A 22,886-nucleotide genomic window follows, 5' to 3' on the forward strand; every position below is an offset into this window, starting at 1 on the left:
CCCCTCCCCCACTATTTCCCCCTTTCTTCTCCCCCACGGTCCTCCGGTCCTCCATTAGTTCCTCCCAATCCTCCTATACGTGCAAACATATGGTATTTGTCCTTCTCTGCCTGACTTATTTCGCTCAGCATAACACCCTCAAGGTCCATCCATGTTGCTACAAGTGGCCAGATTTTATTCTTTCTCATTGCCATGTAGTATTCCATCGTATAGATAAACCACATCTTCTTGATCCATTCGTGGACTCTTCCCATGTTTTGACTATTGTTGAGAGTGCTGCTATGAACATTTATTAATTCTTATACTAGATTAATTGATAAGCTAAATAGTTAGTTTTAAATTCTTTATTTTTATCTAAGTGTTCATGTGACTTATGAATGGGAAAGTTTACTTCTTTCATTCCAAACTTACTATCTTTTTATTTATTTTTTCTTGATATATTGACCTTGTTGGAACCTCTAGTAAAATATTAAATATAATTGATGCCAGTTGATATGTTTGTCTTATTCTCAATCCTAGAAAAAAAAAAACCTTTCTGTGTTTTACCATTCAGTAAGGTATTAGCTGTAGATTTTTCATAGATTCCTTTCACTCTTTCACTAAATTGAACCACTTTTATTTTTGGCCTAGTTTGCTAAGTTTCTTTTTCTAAACATCATATATGGATGCTAAATTTTTTTTAACGATCTTTTCTTTGCATTGTTTATGTTTATGTGGTGGACATTTTACTGAAAAAGTAGAAAAATACTAATAATAAATTCATCAACCACAGCATAAAAGCACAGTGTTATTAAAAGATAGATATAAACACAGTCTTATTAAAGCAAATTAAGGAAAAAGTAGCACTTAACAAAGAAGGGACTGTGACAGGCATATAAGCCATATAAGTAGACATATTCTTGATGCTCATATCCAAAGTTTCTTCCCATTCCAATTCCTCAAACTTTTTTTCACACTTTGTAGTTTTCTCTTATGTATCCACTCAACTATGTAACAAAGGTAACTTGAAAATGTAATATGGGTTTTGTTTACTGGCAGTGTTTTCAGTTGATACTACTAAAGATAGATGAGAATTTCATAAAAGAATGAGCTAAACATGATCATGGGTCACTACACCACACTACCACCAGAAAAGACTGTTTCTAACTTCCACAGTCCCCATGGGATATTAAATGGGATAGCCAAAATTTGAATTTAATAGTCAATTGTCCTCAAATGCCTTTCCATGATGATCTTGTGTCTAATTGGTATGTTACTATATATAGTGATATCTAACCACCGTATATTCCATTATGTCTTCCCAGAAATACTGAAGAAGACCATAGAGTATTTTCCAAGAGTTCTCAGCAGGATGTCCTCTGTCAATGACAGTGCCTCATATCCTTCTGCCTTCCTTCTGCTGGGTATACCTGGTCTGGAAGCTTTCCATATCTGGATTGCTTTCCCTTTCTTTGTTGTTTATCTGATAGCACTTGTGGGAAATGTCACAATCCTGGTTGTGATCAAGACTGAGCAGAGTCTTCATCAACCCATGTTCTATTTTTTGGCTCTTCTCTCCTTTATTGATCTAGGCCTCTCCACTTCTACCATTCCCAAGATGCTCTCTATCTTCTGGTTCAACATCAGGGAGATAAACTTTGAAGGCTGCCTTATCCAAATGTTCTTTATCCATACCTACACTGGCATGGAATCTGTTGTACTGCTGGCCATGGCAATTGACCGGTTTGTTGCCATCTGTTATCCACTGAGATATACAACTATTCTCACCAACAAAGTGGTAGCCATCATGGCTTCTGTTGTAGTGGGGAGGCCAGTCCTCCTTGTCATCCCTTTCTGCCCTCTTCTGAAACGATTGCCCTTTTGTGGACACTACATTATTCCTCACACCTACTGTGAACACATGGGAATCGCGCGCCTTGCCTGTGCTAACATAAGGGTCAACATCATCTATGGGTTATTTACAATTGCTGCCCTGATTTTTGACTTAATCCTTATTGCCTTCTCCTATGTTCAGATCCTACGAGCTGTTTTCCGCCTTCCTTCCAGGGATGCCAGACTCAAAGCACTCAGCACATGTGGCTCCCATGTCTGTGTCATTTTAACTTTTTACACACCAGCGTTTTTCTCTTTTATGACTCACCGATTTGGTAGAAATATTCCTCGCTACATTCACATCCTCTTGGCCAATCTGTATGTTGTTGTTCCCCCTTGTTTAAATCCAGTCATTTATGGAATCAGGACAAAGCAAATTCGGGACCGAGTTGTGAAAATATTTGTAAATAAAGAATGACCCAAATGTATTTAAAAATTAATAAATTCTTCTAGACTAACCTTCAATTTGTACATCTCTCAGAGTGTCCCAAATTGAGATTATGTAAAGGCCACTCAGCCATTACTTCAGCCTTTACTATAGTCTCCTAAATTCACACTCAGTGATGCTTTTATGTAATTTCCATTTTTTTCAGTATTTTATATACTGCTTTTTCTCAGTGGAAGTGAGAGAAGATTGTGGGTCTCATAAAAGATACAATGCAATTCTTGAATGTGTGTGGACATGCCAACAGCAAAATTTATGTACACGTTTGGTAAAAAAAAAAAAAAAAAAATTCTGGTGGCATAAAATTTACTGCCCTTCAACTACCTATTTGTCTGTCAATATTACTTTCATCTCAGAGCTGTTTCTTAATTTCACTCAGAGTGTTATTGCAATGTGCATGCTAATTATCACTCACTTCAGTCTCTGAAAGATTCGAACTCATTCTATATTGCCATGTCTATAATGATACCAAAAGCAGAGGAAAGCATGCATGAAAATAAAATGAGTTATCGAATTCCTTCATAAATACAGCTGTAAAAAGTATTAACAAAAATTATGCACGTTGAGTTTAATGAGATATAACATGATCTTGTAATCATGACCAAGTAGCACTTACCTTACAAATGCAGGGGAAATTTTTGCATTTAAAAATCAATTAATGTTTTCCCCATAATTTCAGACAAAAGTAACTGCATATAATGTTAACAAATGCAGAAAAAACATTTGGCAAAATCCATCATGAATTCCTGGCAAAAATTTCAGAAAGCTAAAGAGAAGGGAACTCACAAATAGGATAAAGGAAGCCCATGAAATTTGATAGGTTATATCACAGTGAAGAAAGACTGAATATTATCTCTCTGTTATAAAAAAATATATATAAGGCTCTCTGTTCTTATAATGTCTATTTGCTTTTGTGCTGGGAATTTTAGCCAATGCATTAAGGTAAGTAAAAGGAAATAAAAATCATTGATATTAGGAAGAAATTACCTGATGATCTGGTTTTTCTATGTAGGAAAATCTTATGTAACATACTAAAACTACCAGAACTAATTAATATGTGAGTTTATCAAGTTTAGAGGATACAAGTTTACTATACAAACAGTTAAATTTCTTATTCTAATGGCATTCTGTAAGAAAGTTAAATAAAAATATTGTTTGCCATAGCCTAAAAATAGAATATTTAGGGATACATTTGATTAAAAAAAAATAAGACCTAAAGAAATAACTAAAAAGTATTGCTGATAGAAACTGATGAAGGCATATATAAAAGGAGACATATACAATTATCATGTATCCAAGTCTTGATATTGTGACTATCTCCATTCACTCCAAGTTGACATATATATTTAATCACATTCCAGTCTAATTTCCAGCAGGGTTTTTCCTGTAGAATTGAAAAGCTGATTCTAAAATCTATATAGAAACATGAAGTAACTGAAATTTTGGAAAAAAAAATGTTAACAAAATTGGAGGACTTAATTAATAAAGATAAAATGCTAATGGCATAAAGATATGCAAATTAATCAATACATTAGTATAGGAAGCTCCCAAATAGACCTGCACATATGGTCCTAGTTGATTTTCAATAAAATGCTAAGGTAATTCAATATAAAATGGGTAGATTTTGAACAATTAGATGGTCATATAGAAAAATATGCACCCAATCTATACCTTACATCTTATACAAAAATAAAGTAAAAGTGAATCATAAATTTAAATGTAAAACTTTAAATTAAAAAACTTCTAGGATACATTATATTAAAGAATAGCAAATGGATATATTTTTTTAAATTATTGAACTAAATTTCATAAAATTTAAGAGCTTTTGCTCTTCCAAAATACAATTAAAAGAATAAAAACACAGGTTGCAGAGTTCAAGAAAAATTTGCAAATTAAATATATGATAATGGACTTGCATTTAGTATACACAGAGTAGTTTTAAAGTTAGATAAAGAAAATAACCATTCAATAGAATTGGAAAAGATGTTTCAGTGAACTTTTCATCGAAAGATATATACAGATTGAAAATCGCTGCATAAAACATTCCCAGCGTCATTGGTAATTAAGAAATGTAATTAAAATCTCAGTGACATACAACACACTATTATAATGTCCAAAAATTAAAAAGACTGGCTGAAAAATGTGTTGACTATATTTATGGGGACCTATCTCTGGCTCTATTCTATTCCACCGATCTATTTGTTTATTCTTTTGCCAATACCATACTGACTTAATTATTATAGATTTATAGTAAGTCTTGAGGTCAGGTAGTGTAACTTCTCCAACTTTTTTCATTTCTTTCACTATTGCATTGGCTATTCTGGGGGTCTTTTTCCACTTCATATAAATTGTAAAATTAGTTTTCCAGTATACACAGTAACTTCCTGGGATATTGATTGGGATTGTAAGAAATCTATACATCAAGTTGAGAAGATCTAACATCTTGACAGTGTCAGTACTATTCTGTTTATTTCTTTGATCTTTCTTTAAGAGGTTTATGGTTTTTTCTCATATAGATATTGAGAACTGGTACATTTGCACTGACATGTATTTTAAGATTTATACCAAAGCATTTCTTTAGTTGCTAATGCAAATTGTATTGTTCTTAATTTCAAATTCCACTTTTTAAATTTTTGTTATATAGGAAAGTAACTGACATTTTTAAAAGTTTTTATTTTAATTCCAGTATAGTTAACCTTATAATATTATATTAATTATAGGTGTAAAATATAGTGATTCAACAATTCTGTACATTACTCAATGCTCATCATAATAATTGTACTCCTTAAGCTCCAGCACCTATTTCACCACCCTTTGGGTAACCATCAGTTTGTTCTCTATAGTTATGAGTGTTTCTTGGTTTCTCTCTCTCTCTCCCTCTTCCCACCCGTCTTCCTCCCTCTCTCTCTCCCTCCCCCTTTTGTCCATTGCTCCCTTGTTTCATTTTTTAAATTCCACATATGAATGAAATTTATATCATATTTGTCTTTCTCTGACTGATTTATTTCATTTAGCATTATACTGTCTAGCTTATTCCATGTTGTGGTAGATGCAAGATTTCATTCTTTTTTATTGTGTGTGTGTACACACACACACACACACACACACACATCACATCACATCTTCTTTACCCATTCATCTATAGATAGACATTTGGGCTGTTTCCATAATTTAGTTATTGTAATTAATGCTGCAATAAACACAGGGATGCATATATTCTTTCAATTTAGTGTTTTTGTATTCTTTGGGTAAATACCCAATAGTGCAATTACTAGATCTTTTTAGTACTATTTTTAACTTTTTGAGGAACCTCCATACTGCTTTCCACAATGGTTGCAACAGTTTGCATTCCCACCAATAGTGTATTAGTGTTCCTTTTTCTCCCACATCCTCACCAACATCTGTTGTTTCTTGTGTTGTTGATTTCTGACATTCTGACAGGTGTGAAGGGATATCTCATTGTGGTTTTGGTGTGCATTTCCATTATGATAAGTCACAATAAGCATCTTTTCATGTGTCTCTTGGCCATCTGTATGTCTTTGGAAAAATGTCTATTTATGTCTTCTGACCATTTTTAAATTGGATTCTTTGTTTTTTAGATGTTGAGTGGTACCAGTTCTCTATATATTTTGTATACTAATTCTTTATTGGTTATGTCACTTGCAAATATCTTCTCCCATTCACTAGGTTGTCTTTCAGTTTTGTTGGTTGTTTGCTTCACTGTGCACAAACTTCTGATTTTGATATAGTTCCAATAATTTATTTTGCTTTTATTTCCCTATGGGAGACATATCGAGACAAACGTTTCTATGGCTGATGTCAAGGAAATTACTGCATGTGCTCTCTTCTAGGATTTTTAGGGTTTCAGGTCTCACATTTAGGTTTTTAATCCATTTTTACTTTACTTTTCTGTATGATACAACTGTTCCACTTCCTTTTCTTTGCATGTAGCTGTCCAGTTTTTCTATCACCATTTGTAGAAAAGACTGGCTTTTTCCCATTACATGTTCTTCCCTCCCCTGTTGAAGATTAGTTGAGTATATAATTATGGATTTGTTCCTGGTCTTTCTATCCATTTCCTTTGATCTATGCCTCTATTTTTGTGCCAGTGCCATATTGTTTCAATTATGACAGCTTTGTAGTGTAACTTGAAATCTGGAATTGTGATGCCTCGAGCTTTGTTTTCCACTGTCTTGGCTATTCAGGGTCATTGTGGTTCCATACACATTTTAGGATTATTTTTTCCAGTTCTGTGAAAAATGTTGGTATTTTGATCGGGATTGCACTAAATTTGTAAATTGCTTAGGGTAATATGGACATTTTAACCATATTTGTTCTTCCAATCATAGAGTATCTTTCCATTTGTTTGTGTCATCTTCAATTTCTTTCATCAATGTTTTATGGGTTCCAGAGAACAGGTCTCCTTGATTAGGTTTATTTCTAGGTATTTATTATTTTTAGTGCAATTGTAAACGGGATTTGATTCTTAATGTCTCTTTCTGTTGCTTCATTCTTAATGGGTAGGAATGAGATGGATGTCTGTACATTGATTTTGTATCCAGGGACTTTACTGAATTCATTTATCAGTTCTAGCACTTTTTTGGTGGAGTCTTTAGGATTTTCTATATAGAATAACATGTTATCTGCACATAGTGTAAGTTTTAGTTCTTCCTTGCCAATTTGGATGCCTTTTATTTCTTTATGTCATCTGACTGTTGTGGCTATAACTTCCAGTACTATATTTAATCAAAGTGGTGATAGTGGATTCTTGTCTTAAGATGTCCACTATCTTGATCTTACGGGAAATCTCTCAGTATTTCCCCATTGAGTGTGATGCTGGCTGTGGGTTTTTCATATAAGACTCTTATTACATTGAGGTAAGTTCCCTCAAAATTTACTTTGTTGAGGGTTTTTATCATGAATGGATGCTGTTCTTTGTTAAATGCTTTTCCTGAATATACTGAAATATGTTTTTATCCTTTCTTTTACTGATGTAACATATCATATTGATTGATTTGTGAAAATCGAAGCATTCTTGCATCCCGGGGATAAATTCCAATGAATTGTGGTGAATGATTTTTTTTTAATGTATTGTTGCTTTCAGTTTGCTAGTGTTTTGTTGACGATTTTTGTATCTATGTTCATCAGAGATATTGGGCCTGTAGTTCTCTTTTTTGTGGTGTTTCTATCCGATTTTGGTATGATGGTCATACTGGCCCCATAGACTGAACTGGAAGTTCTTCTATTTTCTGGAATAGTCAAAGAATAATACGTATTAACTCTTCTTTGAATGTCTAAAGTTCACCTGTGAAGACATCTGGTTTTGGACTTTTGTATGTTGGAGATTTTACTTTTGGGGTTTTCTGTTTTGTTTTGTTTTGTTTTGTTTTTGCTTTTTGGTTTTTTGGCTTTTGTTTGCTTGGTTTTGTTTTTGTTTTACTGATTCAATCCCTTGCTGATAATCATTCTGTTCAAATTTTTTATTTCTTGCTGCTTCAGTTTTGGTAATATATGTTTCTAGAAATTTATTCATTTATTCTTAGTTGTCTAATTTGTTGGCATATAGTTTGTCATAATATTCTCTTACAATCATTTGTATTTCTGTGGTGTTGGTTGTTATTTCTTCTCTTTAATTTGTGATTTTGTTGATTTGATTTATTTCTTTTCTTTATGAGTCTGACTAGAAATTTATCGATTTTTTGATCTTGTCAAAGAAACAACTCTGGTTTCATTGAACAGCAGGTCGATAATAATAAGGAAACTATTATTTTTTTAGCTTCTATGTCATTTCCTTTTCTGCTATAATCTTCATTATTTTCTTCCTTTTGGTGGGTTTGTGTTTTGTTTATTCTAGCTCCTCTAGGGGCAAGGTTAGGCAGTTTATTTGAGATTTTTCCTGCTTCTTTTAAAAAAAAATTTTTAAATAGTTTATTGTCAAGTTGGTTTCCATATAACACCCAGTGCTCATCCCCACAAGTGTCCTCCTCCATGCCCATCACCCCTCTTCCCCTCCCCCCCATCAGTCCTCAGTTTGTTCTCAGCATTCAAGAGTCTCTCATGGTTTGCCTCCCTCCCTCTCCCCCACTATTTTCCCCACTTTCTTCTCCCCCATGATCCTCCATTAAGTTCCTCCTAATCCTCCTATACGTGCAAACATATGGTATCTGTCCTTCTCTGCCTGACTTATTTTGCTCAGCATGACACCATCAAGTTCCATCCATGTTGCTAAGATTTTTCCTGCTTCTTGATGTATGCCTCTATTGCTTTAAACTGCCCTGTTAGAACTTTTTTGCTATATCCCAAAGATTTTGGACGATTGTATTTTCATTTTTTATTCCTATGTACTTTTCTTATATCCTCTTTGATTTCTTCATTCACTCATTCATTGTTTAGTAACATATTGTTTAACTTCCATGTATTTTTGGCCTTTCCAGATTTTCCCTGGTGCTTATTTCCAGTTTCATAACATTGTGGTCAGAAAAGATGAATGGTATGACTTTGATATTCTTGAATTTGTTGAGGCTTGTGTTGTGGCCTACTATGTGATCTATTCTGGAGAATGTTTCATGTGCACTTGAAAAGAATGTGTATTCAGCTGTTTTAGGATGGAACATTTTGAACATATCTGTTAAATCCATCTGAGCCAATGTGACAGTCAAAGCCACTGTTTCCTTGTTGGTTTTCTGTTTTATATATGTGGGATGTTAAAGTCCCCTACTGTTATTGTTTTACTATCAATTATTTCCTTCATTTAAAAAATTATTTTTGTTGTTTTATTTTATTTGAGAGAGAGAAAGAGAGAGAGAGAGAGCAAGAGCGAGAGCGAGAGGGAGAGCGCTTGTATGAGCAGGGGAGAGGAGCAGAGGGAAGTGAAAGGGGGAGAGAGTGAATCCCAAGCAGGATCCATGCCCAGCACAGAGCCAAACATGGGGCTGGATCCCACTGTCCTGGGATCATGGCCTGAGCCAAAAACTAAAGTCTGACACTCAACTGACTGAGCCACCCAAATGCCCCTTTGTGTTTGCTTTCCTGTTGGGTGCATGAATATTTACAACTGTTTTTTGTTTTGTTTTATTTTTATTTTAGAGAGAGTTTGTGAATGAGAGGGGCAGAGGAGAGAGAATCTCAGGCAAGCTCCACCACACTCAGTACAAAGTCTGATGTAGGGGTCCATCTCACAATGGTGAGATCATGACCTGAGACACCCAAGCACCCCAATATTTATCATTGTTATACCCTCTTGTTGGATTTCCCTCTATATGATTGTATAGGGTCCTTCTTTGTCTCTTGTTACAATCTTTGTTTTAAGGTCTATTTTGTCTGAGATAAGTATTGCTGAATTGATTTTTTTATATCCATTTGCATGATAAATCCTTTTCCATTCCCTCACTTTCAATTTGCATGTGTCTTTGGGTATGAAATGAGTCTTTTGTAGGCAGCATGTAGATGGGTCTTGGGTTTTTTTTTCCCCAATCCACTCTGTCACCCTCTTTTAATTGATTGTTTTAGTCTATTTACAATCAAAGTAGGTATTAATAGATGTGTATTTATTGCTATTTTGTTGCTTGTTTTATGATTGTTTCTGTAGCTCTTTTCTGTTACTTTCTTCCCTTGCTCTCTTCTCTCACAATAAGTTGGTTTTCTTTAGTGATATACTTGAATTCCTTTATTATATTTTTTGCATATCTATTGTTGGTTTTTGATTTGTGGTTACCATGCAGTTTGTATATACCATCTTCTGTACATAGCAGTCTATATTTAAGTTGATGGTAGCTTGGGTTTGAACCCATTCTTACTCCTCTCCTCCGCACATTTTAGACACATAGAGTCACATCTTACATCCTTTTATTTTGTGAGTCCCTTGACTGATTTTTATAGATATACTTATTTTTACTGCTTTTGTGCTTCCTGGTTTTCTTACTCTTGCTTATGGTCTGTCCACTCAGAGTCTCTTTCTTGTAGGGCTGGTTTAGGGATCATGAATTCCTTTAAATGTTTTTTGTCTGGGAAATTCTTTATATTTCCTTAATGATAACCTTGCTGGATAGAGTATTCTTGGCTATATATTTGCTTGTTTGTTTCTTATTTATTTATATGTTTATTATTTTACAGAGAGAGACAGAGCAGCATGAGTAGGGAAGAGGGGCAGAGAAAGAGAGCATAAGTAGGCTCTATGCTCAGTGCAGAACCCAATGAAGGGCTTGATCCAACAACCCTGGTATCATGACTTGAGCCAAAATCAAGAGTAGGACACAACTGATTGAGCCACCTAGGTGCTCCATTGGCTGTAGATGGTTTTTTTCTTGTCAGCATTTTGAATATATTTTGCCACTCCCTTCAGGCTTGCAAAGGTTTCATTGAAAAATCAGCTGAGAGGCTTACAGGGTTTCCTTTATATATAACTGCTTTCTTTTCTCTTACTGCTTTTAAAACTCTCTCTTATTCACTACTCTTGACATCTTAATTGCTATGTGTCTTGGTATAGATCTCTTTGGGTTGATTTTGTTTGGCAATCTCTGTGAATCCTGGATCTGGATTTCTGTTTCTATCCCCAGATTCAGGATGTTTTCAGCTATTATTTCTTCAAACAAATTTTCTTTTTTTAAAAAAATGTTTTATTTATTTCTGAGAGAGAGAGCAGGGGAGGGTCAGAGAGAGAGGGAGACACAGAATCTGAAACAGGTTCCAGACTCTGAGCTGGCTGTCACCACAGAGTCCAACACGGGGCTCAAACCCATGAACCGCGAGATCATGACCTGAGCTGAAGTTGGACATCCTACTGACTGAGCCAGCCAGACACCCAACAAATTTTATGATCCCTTTTCTTTCTCTTCTTCTTCTGTATTTCCTATAATGTAAATATTATTATACTTGATGGTGTCACCAAGTTCTCTAAGCCTATTTTTATTTTGCATTATATATTTTCCTCTCACCTGCTTTACTTGATTACTTTCCATTTCTCCGTCCTCGTTTGCTGATTTGTTCTTCTAGTTTGTCAAATTTACTATATATTCCATGTAGAGTACTTTTAATTTCATTCATTGTATTCTTCATCTCTGGTTCTTTCTTATCCAATTGTTAAGGGTCTCACTGATGTCTTCTACTCTTTTCTCAAGTCCAATATCTTTGTTTTTAAGTTTGTTTATTTTGAGAGCAAGAGAGAGAGAGAGTGTGCAAGGGAGGGGCAGAGAGAAGGAGAGACAGAATCCAAAGCAGGCTCTGTGCCATCAGCACACAGCCCGATGCTGGGATCAAACTCACCAACTGCAAGATCATGACCTGAGCTGAGATCAAGAGTCAGACGCTTAACTGACTGTGCCAGCCAGGTGCCCCTATGATCATTACTTTATATTCTCTATCAAGCATATTACATATCTCCATTTTGCTTAAGTCTTTTGCTATGATTTTGTCTTGTTCTTCGATATATACTCTTCTGTCTCCTCGTTTTAACTCTGTATCTGTTTCTCTGTGTTAGGAAAGATAGCTACTTCTCTTGCACTTGAAAGTAACGGTATTATGAAGACGAGGTTCTGTAGTGCCTTGCTGTGCAGTGTCCTTTGTTCACTGGAAACTGGCACTTCATGGGTGTCTTTTATGTATGATGTGTGTGCCCTACTGTTGTGGCTGAGCTACTTTTTCCTTCAGTCCAGTTATCTGCAATGGCTTTCTTTGCTTTTTGTGAGAAGTGTTTGGTCCCTGTGGTGTTAGTGGGCTAGTCTAGGGATACCTTGGGCTTGAGTTGACTCAGATCAGGCATTTTCTAGAGATGTAGTAGCACCAAACCACAGGGTATTTTTCCTCTGTTGTCCTGAGAAGCTTTTTTTGGAGAGTAGAGCCTTAATCAGACCAGTTGTCGGCTTCTAACTGGGTCTCTGTCTAACTGGTGAATGTGATATCTTTCCTTTTCTTTAGGACAGGACTCACTTAGCAATGGTGTTGACACTGTAGTACTGCTTGCACACTGCATGGCCTGTGGCGCCTCCTTATGTGGGCTCTTGCCAAGACCTTATTGGAGAAGGCAGATCTGCTGAAGTACAAAGCCGTGGGGTGCCATGTGCCAGGGCACTTACATCCTTCAGACTGAGGCAGGCTATCTGTCCAGAGGGGTGGAATGGTGGAAGCACAGTGTGTGTGTGTGTGGGGGGGGGGCAGTGGGGGGAGGTCTTGGAGGGTGAGGTTGTGCTAAATTAAGTAGGAGTCCACAGTTGGCCCTGTGTTTACCTGGGGGAAGGGAAACAGTGTTGGCCAGTTGTCTTCTTGGAGGAGTTCCCTAGATAGTTCTATCTCTCCAGGACACATTTTGAGATTAGTAAATATCTCATTACTATACGCCCTAGGCGTCTTTCAAACTGCTGCTTCTAGGCTGAATCTCTGAGGACTGTTTGTTGTACTGTCTCTTTAAGGGTGAAGACTCAGTGCCTCTCACCCTCCAGGCTCTCCCAGAGGAAAATACACTGATTTTTTAAATTCCAGGTTTTAAGTCCTATTGGTTGTAAGAACTTGGTGTTAAGGTTATGTTATGGTGATTTGTCTTCTTCATGTGGACTCCCTGATATGAGGGTCTACTTCTTTCCCCTCTATGTGCCTGCAACATCCATCCATCCTATAGACAATCTCAAAAGTCTGTTAGTTCCAACTGCATCGCTATTCTTTCTACCCTCTTAGGTGTGGCCTCTTCTTTATATGTAGTTGTGGAGTCTCTTCTGCCAGTCTTCAGGTCATTTTCTGGGTTAGTACCACTGATGTGAATGTTATCTAATTGTATCTGTTGGATGAGGTGAGCCCAGGGTCCTCCTACTCTGCTATCTTTCCAAGAAGTCTGGAAAGTAATTGACTCTTATATATTAACCTTGTATCCTGCAAACTTGCTTATTACTGCTAGGTAATTTTATCTATGATAATTGAAGTCATATGTTCACAAAAAGTTTTAAACACAAATATTCATAGCTGCTTTATTCACAATGTCCAAAAGCTGGAAGCAACTCAAATATTCATCAGTTATGACTTGATGGAAAAACTCAGGTATATCCACATAATATAATGTCATTCAGAATTATAAAGGAATAAGCTGAGGATACATACCATATGTGGATAAATCTTAATATGCTTAGTGAAAAAAGAATATACCAGAACAAAAGAGACATACTATATAATTACATCTATATAAAATTTGAACAACAACCAAAAACAAACAAACAAACAAAAACCCCAAACTAATCTACAAATGAACTGTTATTGCTTGGGAAAGCAGGATGGATTTCAGAAAAAGACAATAGGTATGTATTTCATAGGAACATGAAGAAATTTAAAGGAATAAAAGGTATGTTTATTATCTTGGCAATTCTTTCACAGTTGAATACATATGGAAAAATATACTAAATTATATATTTTAAAAGTATTCACATTACTGTATGTCAGAAAGGAACAAATTTGTAAAAAACATTTAAAAAATATCGTCAGTGACTGCTTTCCTTACTTGTAATATAAGCCAAAGACATTGACATTAGCTGGGTGTTCTAATATCTTTGAACTTTTTCTTCTACTACTCTCTCCTTTGCATTGTCCTTGGGACGCTCAACTATATTGGCTTCCTCGTTTCTTTCAGATTTCAAGGACAGTGCAAAATGTAGTGCTTTTTTCTTCCTATTTCCTCTGCTTAAACTGCTCTTACCAGCGTTTGCCTTGTTAAATTTTCTGTGGTCTTCAAATACTTTCTCATATGCCATCTACTAAATAATGTTTTCCTGATAACCCTAAATAGAAATATAGCTTCCACCACATACACAATAACCACTCATTCTGCTATCTTTCTTTTTTCCATAGCTTTTATCTGCTTTACTATATTTATTCTTAAAACTTTGTATAAATAAGATAGGCTAGTCTTGCCAAAATGCAATAAGTCCACTATAGCCAATTTATCCAACAGATTAAAACTAAAATCTGGGCAGAATATAAAACAGTTGCCACATATTTCTACAGAGTTAGCAAATCAAACAAGTCAAACAGGAAGTAAATTTTGAAGAGGTGCATTCTATCATGTAGGTTCTCAAGAAAAATTTTCCCCTATGTGTTTCCCTCCACTGATTAGAAAGCAAGTATCCAGTCGAGAGACAGTAGATTGTACAGGGAGCAAAAAAGCAAGATATACCTTATTGTTTTCTAGACAGAGAATCAGAAGTAATCTGTGAACCGTAAACAAAGAGAAGGATCCTCTTATTTTATTTCTTCTTTGTTTTTCTACTAAATCTGACTGAAAGTTTTATCCCAGTCACAGAATAAAACAAAAAGCTAAAACTCCAAGAGAAGGTTTATTTTTCTGGCAAGAAAGAAAGAAAGAAGAAAGGAAGGAAGAAAGGAAGGAAGGAAAGCAGGCAGGAAGGAAGGAAGGAAGGAAAGGAAAAAAAGAAAGAAAAAGGAAAGAAGAGAGTAAGGAAGGGAGGAAGGAAGGAGGAAGGAAAAAAAAAAGAGAAGGCTGATATTGGACAATGTGTGTGAAATTCCTATTGTTATTCTTTGTTTTTTCTTTCTTTCTTTCTTTCTTTCTTTCTTTCTTTCTTTCTTTCTTTCTTTCTTTCTTTCTTTCTTTCCTTCCTTCCTTCTTTCCTTCCTTCTTTCCTTTCCTACTTCCCCAAGGGCAATACCCATTTTGACGACATGTTGATACATACCACTAAACTCTACCAGAAATGCTGTCTTTCTGATCATGGAGATGTGAGAGGTGACTCTTGACAACTACAGAATGTGAAAAGAATCCTGAAGAAGAGAGAGTTGAATAAATGACTCCTTAAATTCCTCAGAATTTAAGGAGTATATGAACTGACATCAACTATGAGCTTACTCCTGAGCTGCACAGGCATAGGACAGACCCAACAAAACACAGAAAAGGCACTGAAAACTGAACTACAATATAAACCATCTTCAACTCTCAGGATGAGTGACAAAAGCATCCATTAGAACTACCACAAGAAACAAAATAGGACTTGCAGTCTGAACATGACCATACTGATCTCCTGGTAAAGATAAAAATCAACCTTATACAAAGGATTTTAACAAGATTCACATTCAAAATGTCCAAGATAAAATCTTGAAAAATTAGTAAACATATGAGAAACCAGAAAACATGCGACTGTCAAGGGAAAGAATGAGCCACAGATTCCAATTCCAGTATCACTAAGATGTTGAAACTGTCATACAAAAACACTAACACAGTCATTACAATTATTCCTTATGACTTAAAGGTAAACACTGTTGAAGTATGCAAGAGAGGTCATATACAGAGATAACAAAGTAGAAAAAAAGAACAACGTCATAATTTTATAAGTAAAAGTCTTAAATCTGAAATTCATCAGATGAGCTCAATAGCAGAATGAAGAAGAGTGTGATCTTAATTAAGAAAAATGATTCAGTCTTGAGAAAAAATATTAAAATCATGAACGGAACCTCAAGGATGTAGAACACATATAAAAATCTCTAATATTCATGTCACTGGGGTCCCAGAGAAGAAGGAAAAAATATTGGGCAGAGAAATATATTTAGTGACACTATGGAAAATTATTTTCAAACTTGGTAAAAGATATAAATTTACAGATTTTTAAAACTCTTTGATCCCTAACAAGTAAACTTAAAGAACATATTTAATTGATAAAACTCAAAGATAAAGATTTATTGCAAAGAGGCAGAAATATATGTAGATATGTATAGATAAACAACAATTTGAATGACTGTAATTTCTCATAAGGAAGCTTAAAGTCCAGAAGACAGTGGAACAATATTTTTAAATGCTAAAATTTATTTTTATAAAAAAGTTAACTCAAAATTCAATATACAGAAAATATATTTCAAGAATATATTTCAAGTTGAAATTTCAAGTTGAAATATATTTCAAGTTGAAATAAAGGCTTTACCAGCTAAGAAAAATCAGAGAGAATCCGTCACCAGCAGACAGTCTCAAAATGAAATTCTAAAATGAGTTATGGTTGAAGAGAGGTTATACAAATTAGAAAATTAAGAGATCAGTAGTAAAGGGAGAACAACAGAAATTAGAATTATATGGTTACATATATTTATGGGAAGCTCACTTGCTCCCATTGTTTGAAGTCACTTCTAAATAGCCTTTGTGGGGTTTCCATGCATGCAGATGTACATTTGACATCTGCTACATGTAGGGAAGTACAGGATTCCATAGTGGTAAGGCTCTTTTACTTTTCGCTTGAACTAGTAAAATGTTAACTCTAAGTCAATTTTGAAAGGTTAGGTATGTATATCGCCATCTGTAGATTAGTGGTTCGCAGTCCTATGCTCCCATTTCTAGAGATACCATTAGGTGCTGCTGGCATCTAGCAGTCATAGACCAGGGAAGGTGCTAAACATCCTGCAATGCACAGGATAAACTTTCCATCAAAGTTTATCTGGCTGAAAATAGTAACAGTGCCAAAGTTGGAAAACTGTGATTTGGAGCAATTTCTAAAAAAAAAAAAAGAGAGATAGCCAAAAGCCAATAGATAAATTAAAACTCAATACTAAAACTGTTCAAATCCAAAAGGAGGTAGTGGGGGGAGGGTATGAAGAACAACAAACAGATAAGACTTATGGGAAACACATACCAAAATGGTAAAGAGCTTCAAATCACACAAAGAAAAACTGATGAAATGAAAGAAAATGTTGTCAGATCCACTATTGTATTTGGAAATTTTAAGATTCCTCTATTAGTATTCATTAGCAATCAAAAGGTGTGGGATACTACTAAAAAGTAGATTAGACTAAAATGTATAGCATTAAATATTACTAGAAAAGACCCCTGGATAATAATTAATTACTTTCATTTACCATCATTTTTTATTGCATATAAGCTCCACTAAGGGAAGTAATTTTGCTTCGTTTGTTTACTGTCATGTCTCCTATACCCATATCAGTGTTGGGCACATTACAGATGCTTACTAGATAGTTACTGAATGGAGAGATGAATGCAAAAATCAGTCATAATCTTATATTACTTGCTCATTTCAAGAATAACAGTTCTGATTCTTTGAATTTTCCACAAGTTTGGAAGATATACAATGTTTGCACTACCAGTGAGAATGACTCACTTTACAATCCATATCCATTCTCAAGTGAGTTCCTAACAGGCACTCTTCTCATAAGTTGCAAGGTGAAGGCTCTATGGCTTACCCAACATTTATCTCTTGTGCCCACTTCTTGCCAATTTTCCCTATGGTTAAAGTGAGAGTACAAATCAATCCAATTCAGATTACCATCTGGATTATCTAGTTAAAAATTCCTCCATTAAAAAAAAGAAATAAGAAACCACAGTCAGATCGATGTTCTTATTTGGTTAATCTTATAAAATAAATTAATAAACATGTTTCATAAAGACACTGAGAAAACACATAACACACAGAAGAATTATTTTACACACTTAAATAATACCCTTATTAAGTGGGGAAAAAATACTAGAAACAGTACTAAACACTTTGTAACCATTAATTTATGACATAGGTATTACTGTATCTGTTTTTACAGATGCCTGTTAGAGTAATATAACTTCTACTTATAAAAAAGGTAAGTAAGAATTAAGATTCTAACACTTGGTTTTGCTGAACCTAGAATCCAAGAAATATGTACCAAATAATTACAGGAGGATAAGAATAAGTAGAGAAATAGGACCCAGAATTCTCAGCTGATTTTAGTAATGAATAATTGTTGAACACATTCTCGGATCTGTCTGGTCCTTACTCCATAGATGATAGGGTTCAGCATAGGTGGTACCAACAAGTACATGTTGGCCAGCAGTATGTGGGTGTGGCGTGGTATATGCTTACTAAAACGGTGGGTGAGGAAGGAGAAAAGACCAGGGATGTAGAAGGTGAGGATGACACACACATGGGACCCGCAAGTGCTGAGGGTCTTCAACCTGGCATCATTAGAAGGGAGATTAAATACAGTACGAAGTATCTGTACATAGGACAGAGAGATACATGTCACATCAGTCCCAACAATTAAGATAATGACTGCCAAACTATAAAGACTATTGATGGAAATGTCAGCACAAGCCAATTTCACCACAGCCATGTGCTCACAATATGTGTGGGGGACTACATTGGACTGGCAATATGGCCATCTCCTTACTAGAAAGGGATGTGGTGTCATTAGTATTAACCCACGTAGAAGTGCCACTATGCCAACTTGAGCCACCACAGAATTGGTAAGAATGGTTGTGTGTCTCAGTGGATTGCAGATTGCCACATACCGATCAAGTGCCATGGCCACAAGAAGCCCTGACTCCACCCCAGAGAAAGCATGGATGAAAAACATCTGAGTGAGGCAGGCATGGAAGTTGATTTCATGATAATTGAACCAGAATACACCCAACATCTTGGGTAAAGTGGAGGTTGACAAGATGAGGTCTGTGATGGCCAACATGGAAAGAAAATAGAACATGGGTACATGGAGAACAGTTTCAGTTTTGATGATGAAAAGGATAAGTATGTTTCCCATGAGTGCAATAATATACATTGAGCAGAAAGGGATGGATATCCAAATATGCAAATCTTCTAGACCAGGAATGCCCATTAGGAAGAAGGTACTAGGATTAGTGAATGCAGTGGAGTTAAAGTCAATCATGGTGATTCTGGCTACGTGAAGATATAGTTTGCTTTCTTTCCCTCCTTTGTCCCTGGAGCTGTCAAATGCACATATACTCTGGTAAATATAAAGTGGAATTACTTAGGTGAAAATGCAATTGAGCAAATTCATTTCGATTTTAAGTCTTCCTTGGTGAGCTGCTTTGAAATTACATGGATTGCATTATTCACTGTCTGCTATTAATCTCATTAAGGACTAGCTGGAGTAAAGACTATCTCCTTAAACTCAGAAACTCCACAGTGTTCTGCCCTACACTAAGTCTCTCTCTGTCTGTGATAGCTAGGCTGAGCAAAATTTCTTTTTCTTCTTTTTCTTTTTCTTTTTCTCTTCTTTCTTTCTTTCTTTTTTTCTTTTTTCTTTATTTTTTGCAAAATTTCTGATAAATAACTCAGATTCCTCACATTCTAAGGGGGGGGGGGACCTATAATAACGCTCTCACTAAGAAGTACTGTACCCTGCAAACAAATTATGGTCTTGGAGACTTTGCATGAGGTAAATTGTAAATAGAGATTTTTGGAAGCAAGACATGAAGGAATAATAAGCATTCCATACGTGCAATGCTTTGAAGGACAATACTTTTGAAATTTGCTGCCCTGATGAATTTTTGGCCATATAAGATACAGCATCTGATCACTAAATGCATAGTAGCTTTAAGATAGCAACAAAGTCATTGAACTTACACTCAAACTGTATGCTCCCTGGATTTTCCAGAATCCCTGGAAAAGTGTTACTTGGGCAGATTGCCCATGCTTTCATGATAACTCATATATACATATATACATATTCATACACATAGATGTACATATACATATCTATACATGTATGTATAGATATATATGTATATATATTTATTATATAAACTTTCTATTCCAACATCTCAGTTGATGCCAGATGTTCACTGTGAAACTAATGGTTAGTATGTTATTTCTTACTAAATTATTCTTATGCCCAGAGAATATACCTGCATACACTTCCTTTTCCAAAGTTGGTAGGTAACAGGTGCCTTGTGGACCTGAATTTCTAAAGGATGAATGGGGAAAATGTCAAGAGCATCCTGATCAAACCTTATTAGTGGCCAGTTCTACATGGTGGGACTACACCAATTTACCTGTTAACAATGAGGCAATCCAGAGAAGTCTCCAACATATCTTCAGAGGGACCACTGTGTCTTCCTCTATTGCATGCTTTCAGTTTATTTTCAGCACAGTTGAGTCTCAAGAGTCCAAAGTAATTCTGAATATTTTTTCCTGAGCTCTAGGAAGCTCTTTCTTACACTAGATATCCTCATCACTGCCTCTCTCATGTCTTAGATTTGAGTAAACATAGACGAGTTGTCTATTTCCCTCCAGATTAATTGTGTTGTGTTGAATTAAAGCCAGGAACTCTGAGATTTGAATTATTCCCTCATGAAAGGTTAATTTCAGATTTTATAACTCCACTAGGGAGGAGTCCCAGGGGTTCAAACACTGCAACAGATGTTTCCTTACCTTTCTTTACATTCTGAGAAGTATAAATGGTGCCAGAGGGAGTCCACAATTACTCTATCACATGACGTCAGTTGACATCAAATGAAATTTTATTTGAGTAAGACTTTATAATGAATTTTAAAAATCAGGAATAACTTTAAAAAATTAACAAAGATACTCTGGTTTCTCTTCAGATCGTATAAACCTTTCGCCTTTTACTAAAAAATTAACAAAGAGTCAGTGGAAAGTTGCAATTAGTAATATGTCCTGTAGATCTAATGCACTTATAATGATTATAGACAAAAATGTTGTATTATAAACTTCAAAGTAGTTAAGAAATTAGGTTTTAATTTTTCCTACCTCCAAAACAGAAATGGTAATAAGATGATGAAAATAGACAAAATAAGATTAAAAAATAAGAAATGATAAAATAGATATGATTAAAGGTATTAGCTAATGCTATGTGGTAATCATAATACAATACATAAATGTGCCAAATGAACAACTATACACCTTAAATTATATAATGTTATAAAGCAACTGCATTTCCATATAGATAAAATTTTTTTAAAGTTAATAGAGCTTCAGAACTCAGAGAGATCTTAAAAGTAGATAGAATAAAATGATAGTTGGGGTGCATGAGTGGCTCCATCGGTCAAGCATCTGACTTCAGCTCAGGTCATGATCTTGCAGTTAGTGAGTTCGAGCCCCCTGTTAGGCTCTGTGCTGACAGCTCAGAGCCTGGAGCCTGCTTCAGATTCTGTGTCTCCCTCTCTCTCTGTCCCTCCCCTGTTCATGCTTTGCCTCTCTCTCTCAAAAATAAATAAAGATTAAAGAAAAAAAAAAACTTTAAAAAATACTTTTCATGGGGCACCTGGTTGGCTCAGTCGGTTAAGCATCTGACTTCAAATCAGGTCATGATCTCACAGCTGGTGGGTTTGAGCCCTGGACCAGGCTCTGTGCTGACAGCTCAGAGCCTGGAGCCTGCTTCAGATTCTGTGTCTCCCTCTCTCTCTCTCTCTCTGCCCCCCCCCCTTGCTTGTGCTCCCTCTCTCTCAAAAGTAGAGATAAACATTAAAAAAAATACTTTTTGTACTTCAAATATGTGATCCATATCTTATGATAATCTATAGAAGGAAGGAAACTTTGTGCCAGATTCAGGTATGAAGGGTGAGGATTTGGAATTAGCCAGTAATATTTGTTTTAATCTTAAAATTCAAGAAGTGAAAGAAGAGTAAATGTTACTCTAGGGAAAGAAAACACACTACCTAAAGTTGTGATATTGTGCTCCATATCTTCACTTCATAAAGACTGCCTCGTAATTGCTGGAAACAGCATGGACTTATTTTGCTTACATTTTCACTAAATAAATAAATAAGAACAAAAGAGGCCGATTTTCAAGTGAAAACTAGAAAGTTTCTGATTATATCTCCAAAACATCTTTTCTCCTATCAGGCTTATTTTTTCTCTTCATTGGAAAACTGTCTTTTTATTTGGAAACTGTCTATCAGAGAAAATTGTTATTTTAGACTGAAAACACGAACCTAGTATAAATCAATTTCTGTGAATGTAATCAGATTGATATGCAAAGACAAATATGAATATTTGGACCATTTAAACGGACTTTGGTTTATGGTTTTACTGGATCTTTGTGTTACTCTCACTTTATAAAGTTCAAAGAAAGCATCCAGCCATACCTCTCAGATGCATCGCCACGGTGGCAGCCAGTGCACTATTTCAGTTTAACTACTTCATTTACCATTATTTTTGGTCTTCAATATCTTTCAAACGTCAAAAACATTTCATTTAGTTCCAGGCACCAGTAAGGCCATAAAATAGTATGTTTAAATAATTCTGTTCTTGTTGATAAATAGTCTTCATTTTAAACTCCCTAAGTGCTGCCTTTCTCTTAGTCACCTTAGCCTCTATAGGAAACCCTGTAGATGTCCCTACAATTTCGTCACGGAAGTAGAGACTGGTCCAGCAGGAGACCTTCCTGATCCTGCTTCTGTCTTACGGCTGGAGTCCATTTGTTGCTCACTATCCTTGCCATATAAGCTATTAAATATTTTTAATTCCTCTTCTGTTTTTCTGAGTAGACTGCCTGTCTCACGTAGTCCTATTTCTCATCTGGCTGGGTTTTGCCTGGGTTGTACTCATCTTGCAGATGCCTATGAGACAAGCCAGCTGTCTCCTGCCTCTTGCTCTGGTGCCCATAGGTTTTAGGAGGGTTATGCAAAATGAATGCCCCATGGGGATGGCTGTCAATGATCACGAATGAGAACATCTCTCTTTGTTCTTCTAGAAGAGTCCATGACCAGAGTGATGACAACCTTCTGAGACCCACTAGAGGACTGGCCTCAGGAACCAATAATTAGAAGAGTGTGTGGTCATTAGGGTCACAAGGATGATTGTTTAATTGTACTTTTGTGGAACTAAACCTTACAGATTGTAGAGAGAAA

The 22,886-nt window shown here is 35.6% G+C and overlaps 2 protein-coding genes across 2 annotated transcripts; one reads left to right on the top strand and one right to left on the bottom strand.

Moving 5' to 3' along the window:
- Positions 1-1,351: 1,351 nt before the first annotated feature.
- On the top strand, positions 1,352-2,290 carry LOC144225559 (olfactory receptor 52E4-like). The gene has a single exon (XM_077756782.1). The coding sequence runs from the start codon at positions 1,352-1,354 to the stop codon at positions 2,288-2,290; it is 939 nt and encodes a 312-aa protein (XP_077612908.1).
- A 15,699-nt stretch (positions 2,291-17,989) lies between these two features.
- On the bottom strand, positions 17,990-18,937 carry LOC144225558 (olfactory receptor 52E2-like). Its single transcript, XM_077756781.1, has one exon. The coding sequence runs from the start codon at positions 18,935-18,937 to the stop codon at positions 17,990-17,992; it is 948 nt and encodes a 315-aa protein (XP_077612907.1).
- Positions 18,938-22,886: the final 3,949 nt, after the last annotated feature.

The sequence above is a fragment of the Crocuta crocuta genome, unplaced genomic scaffold (assembly GCF_008692635.1).
Source record: "Crocuta crocuta isolate KB4526 unplaced genomic scaffold, BGI_CrCroc_1.0 scaffold666, whole genome shotgun sequence".
NCBI lineage: Eukaryota > Metazoa > Chordata > Mammalia > Carnivora > Hyaenidae > Crocuta > Crocuta crocuta.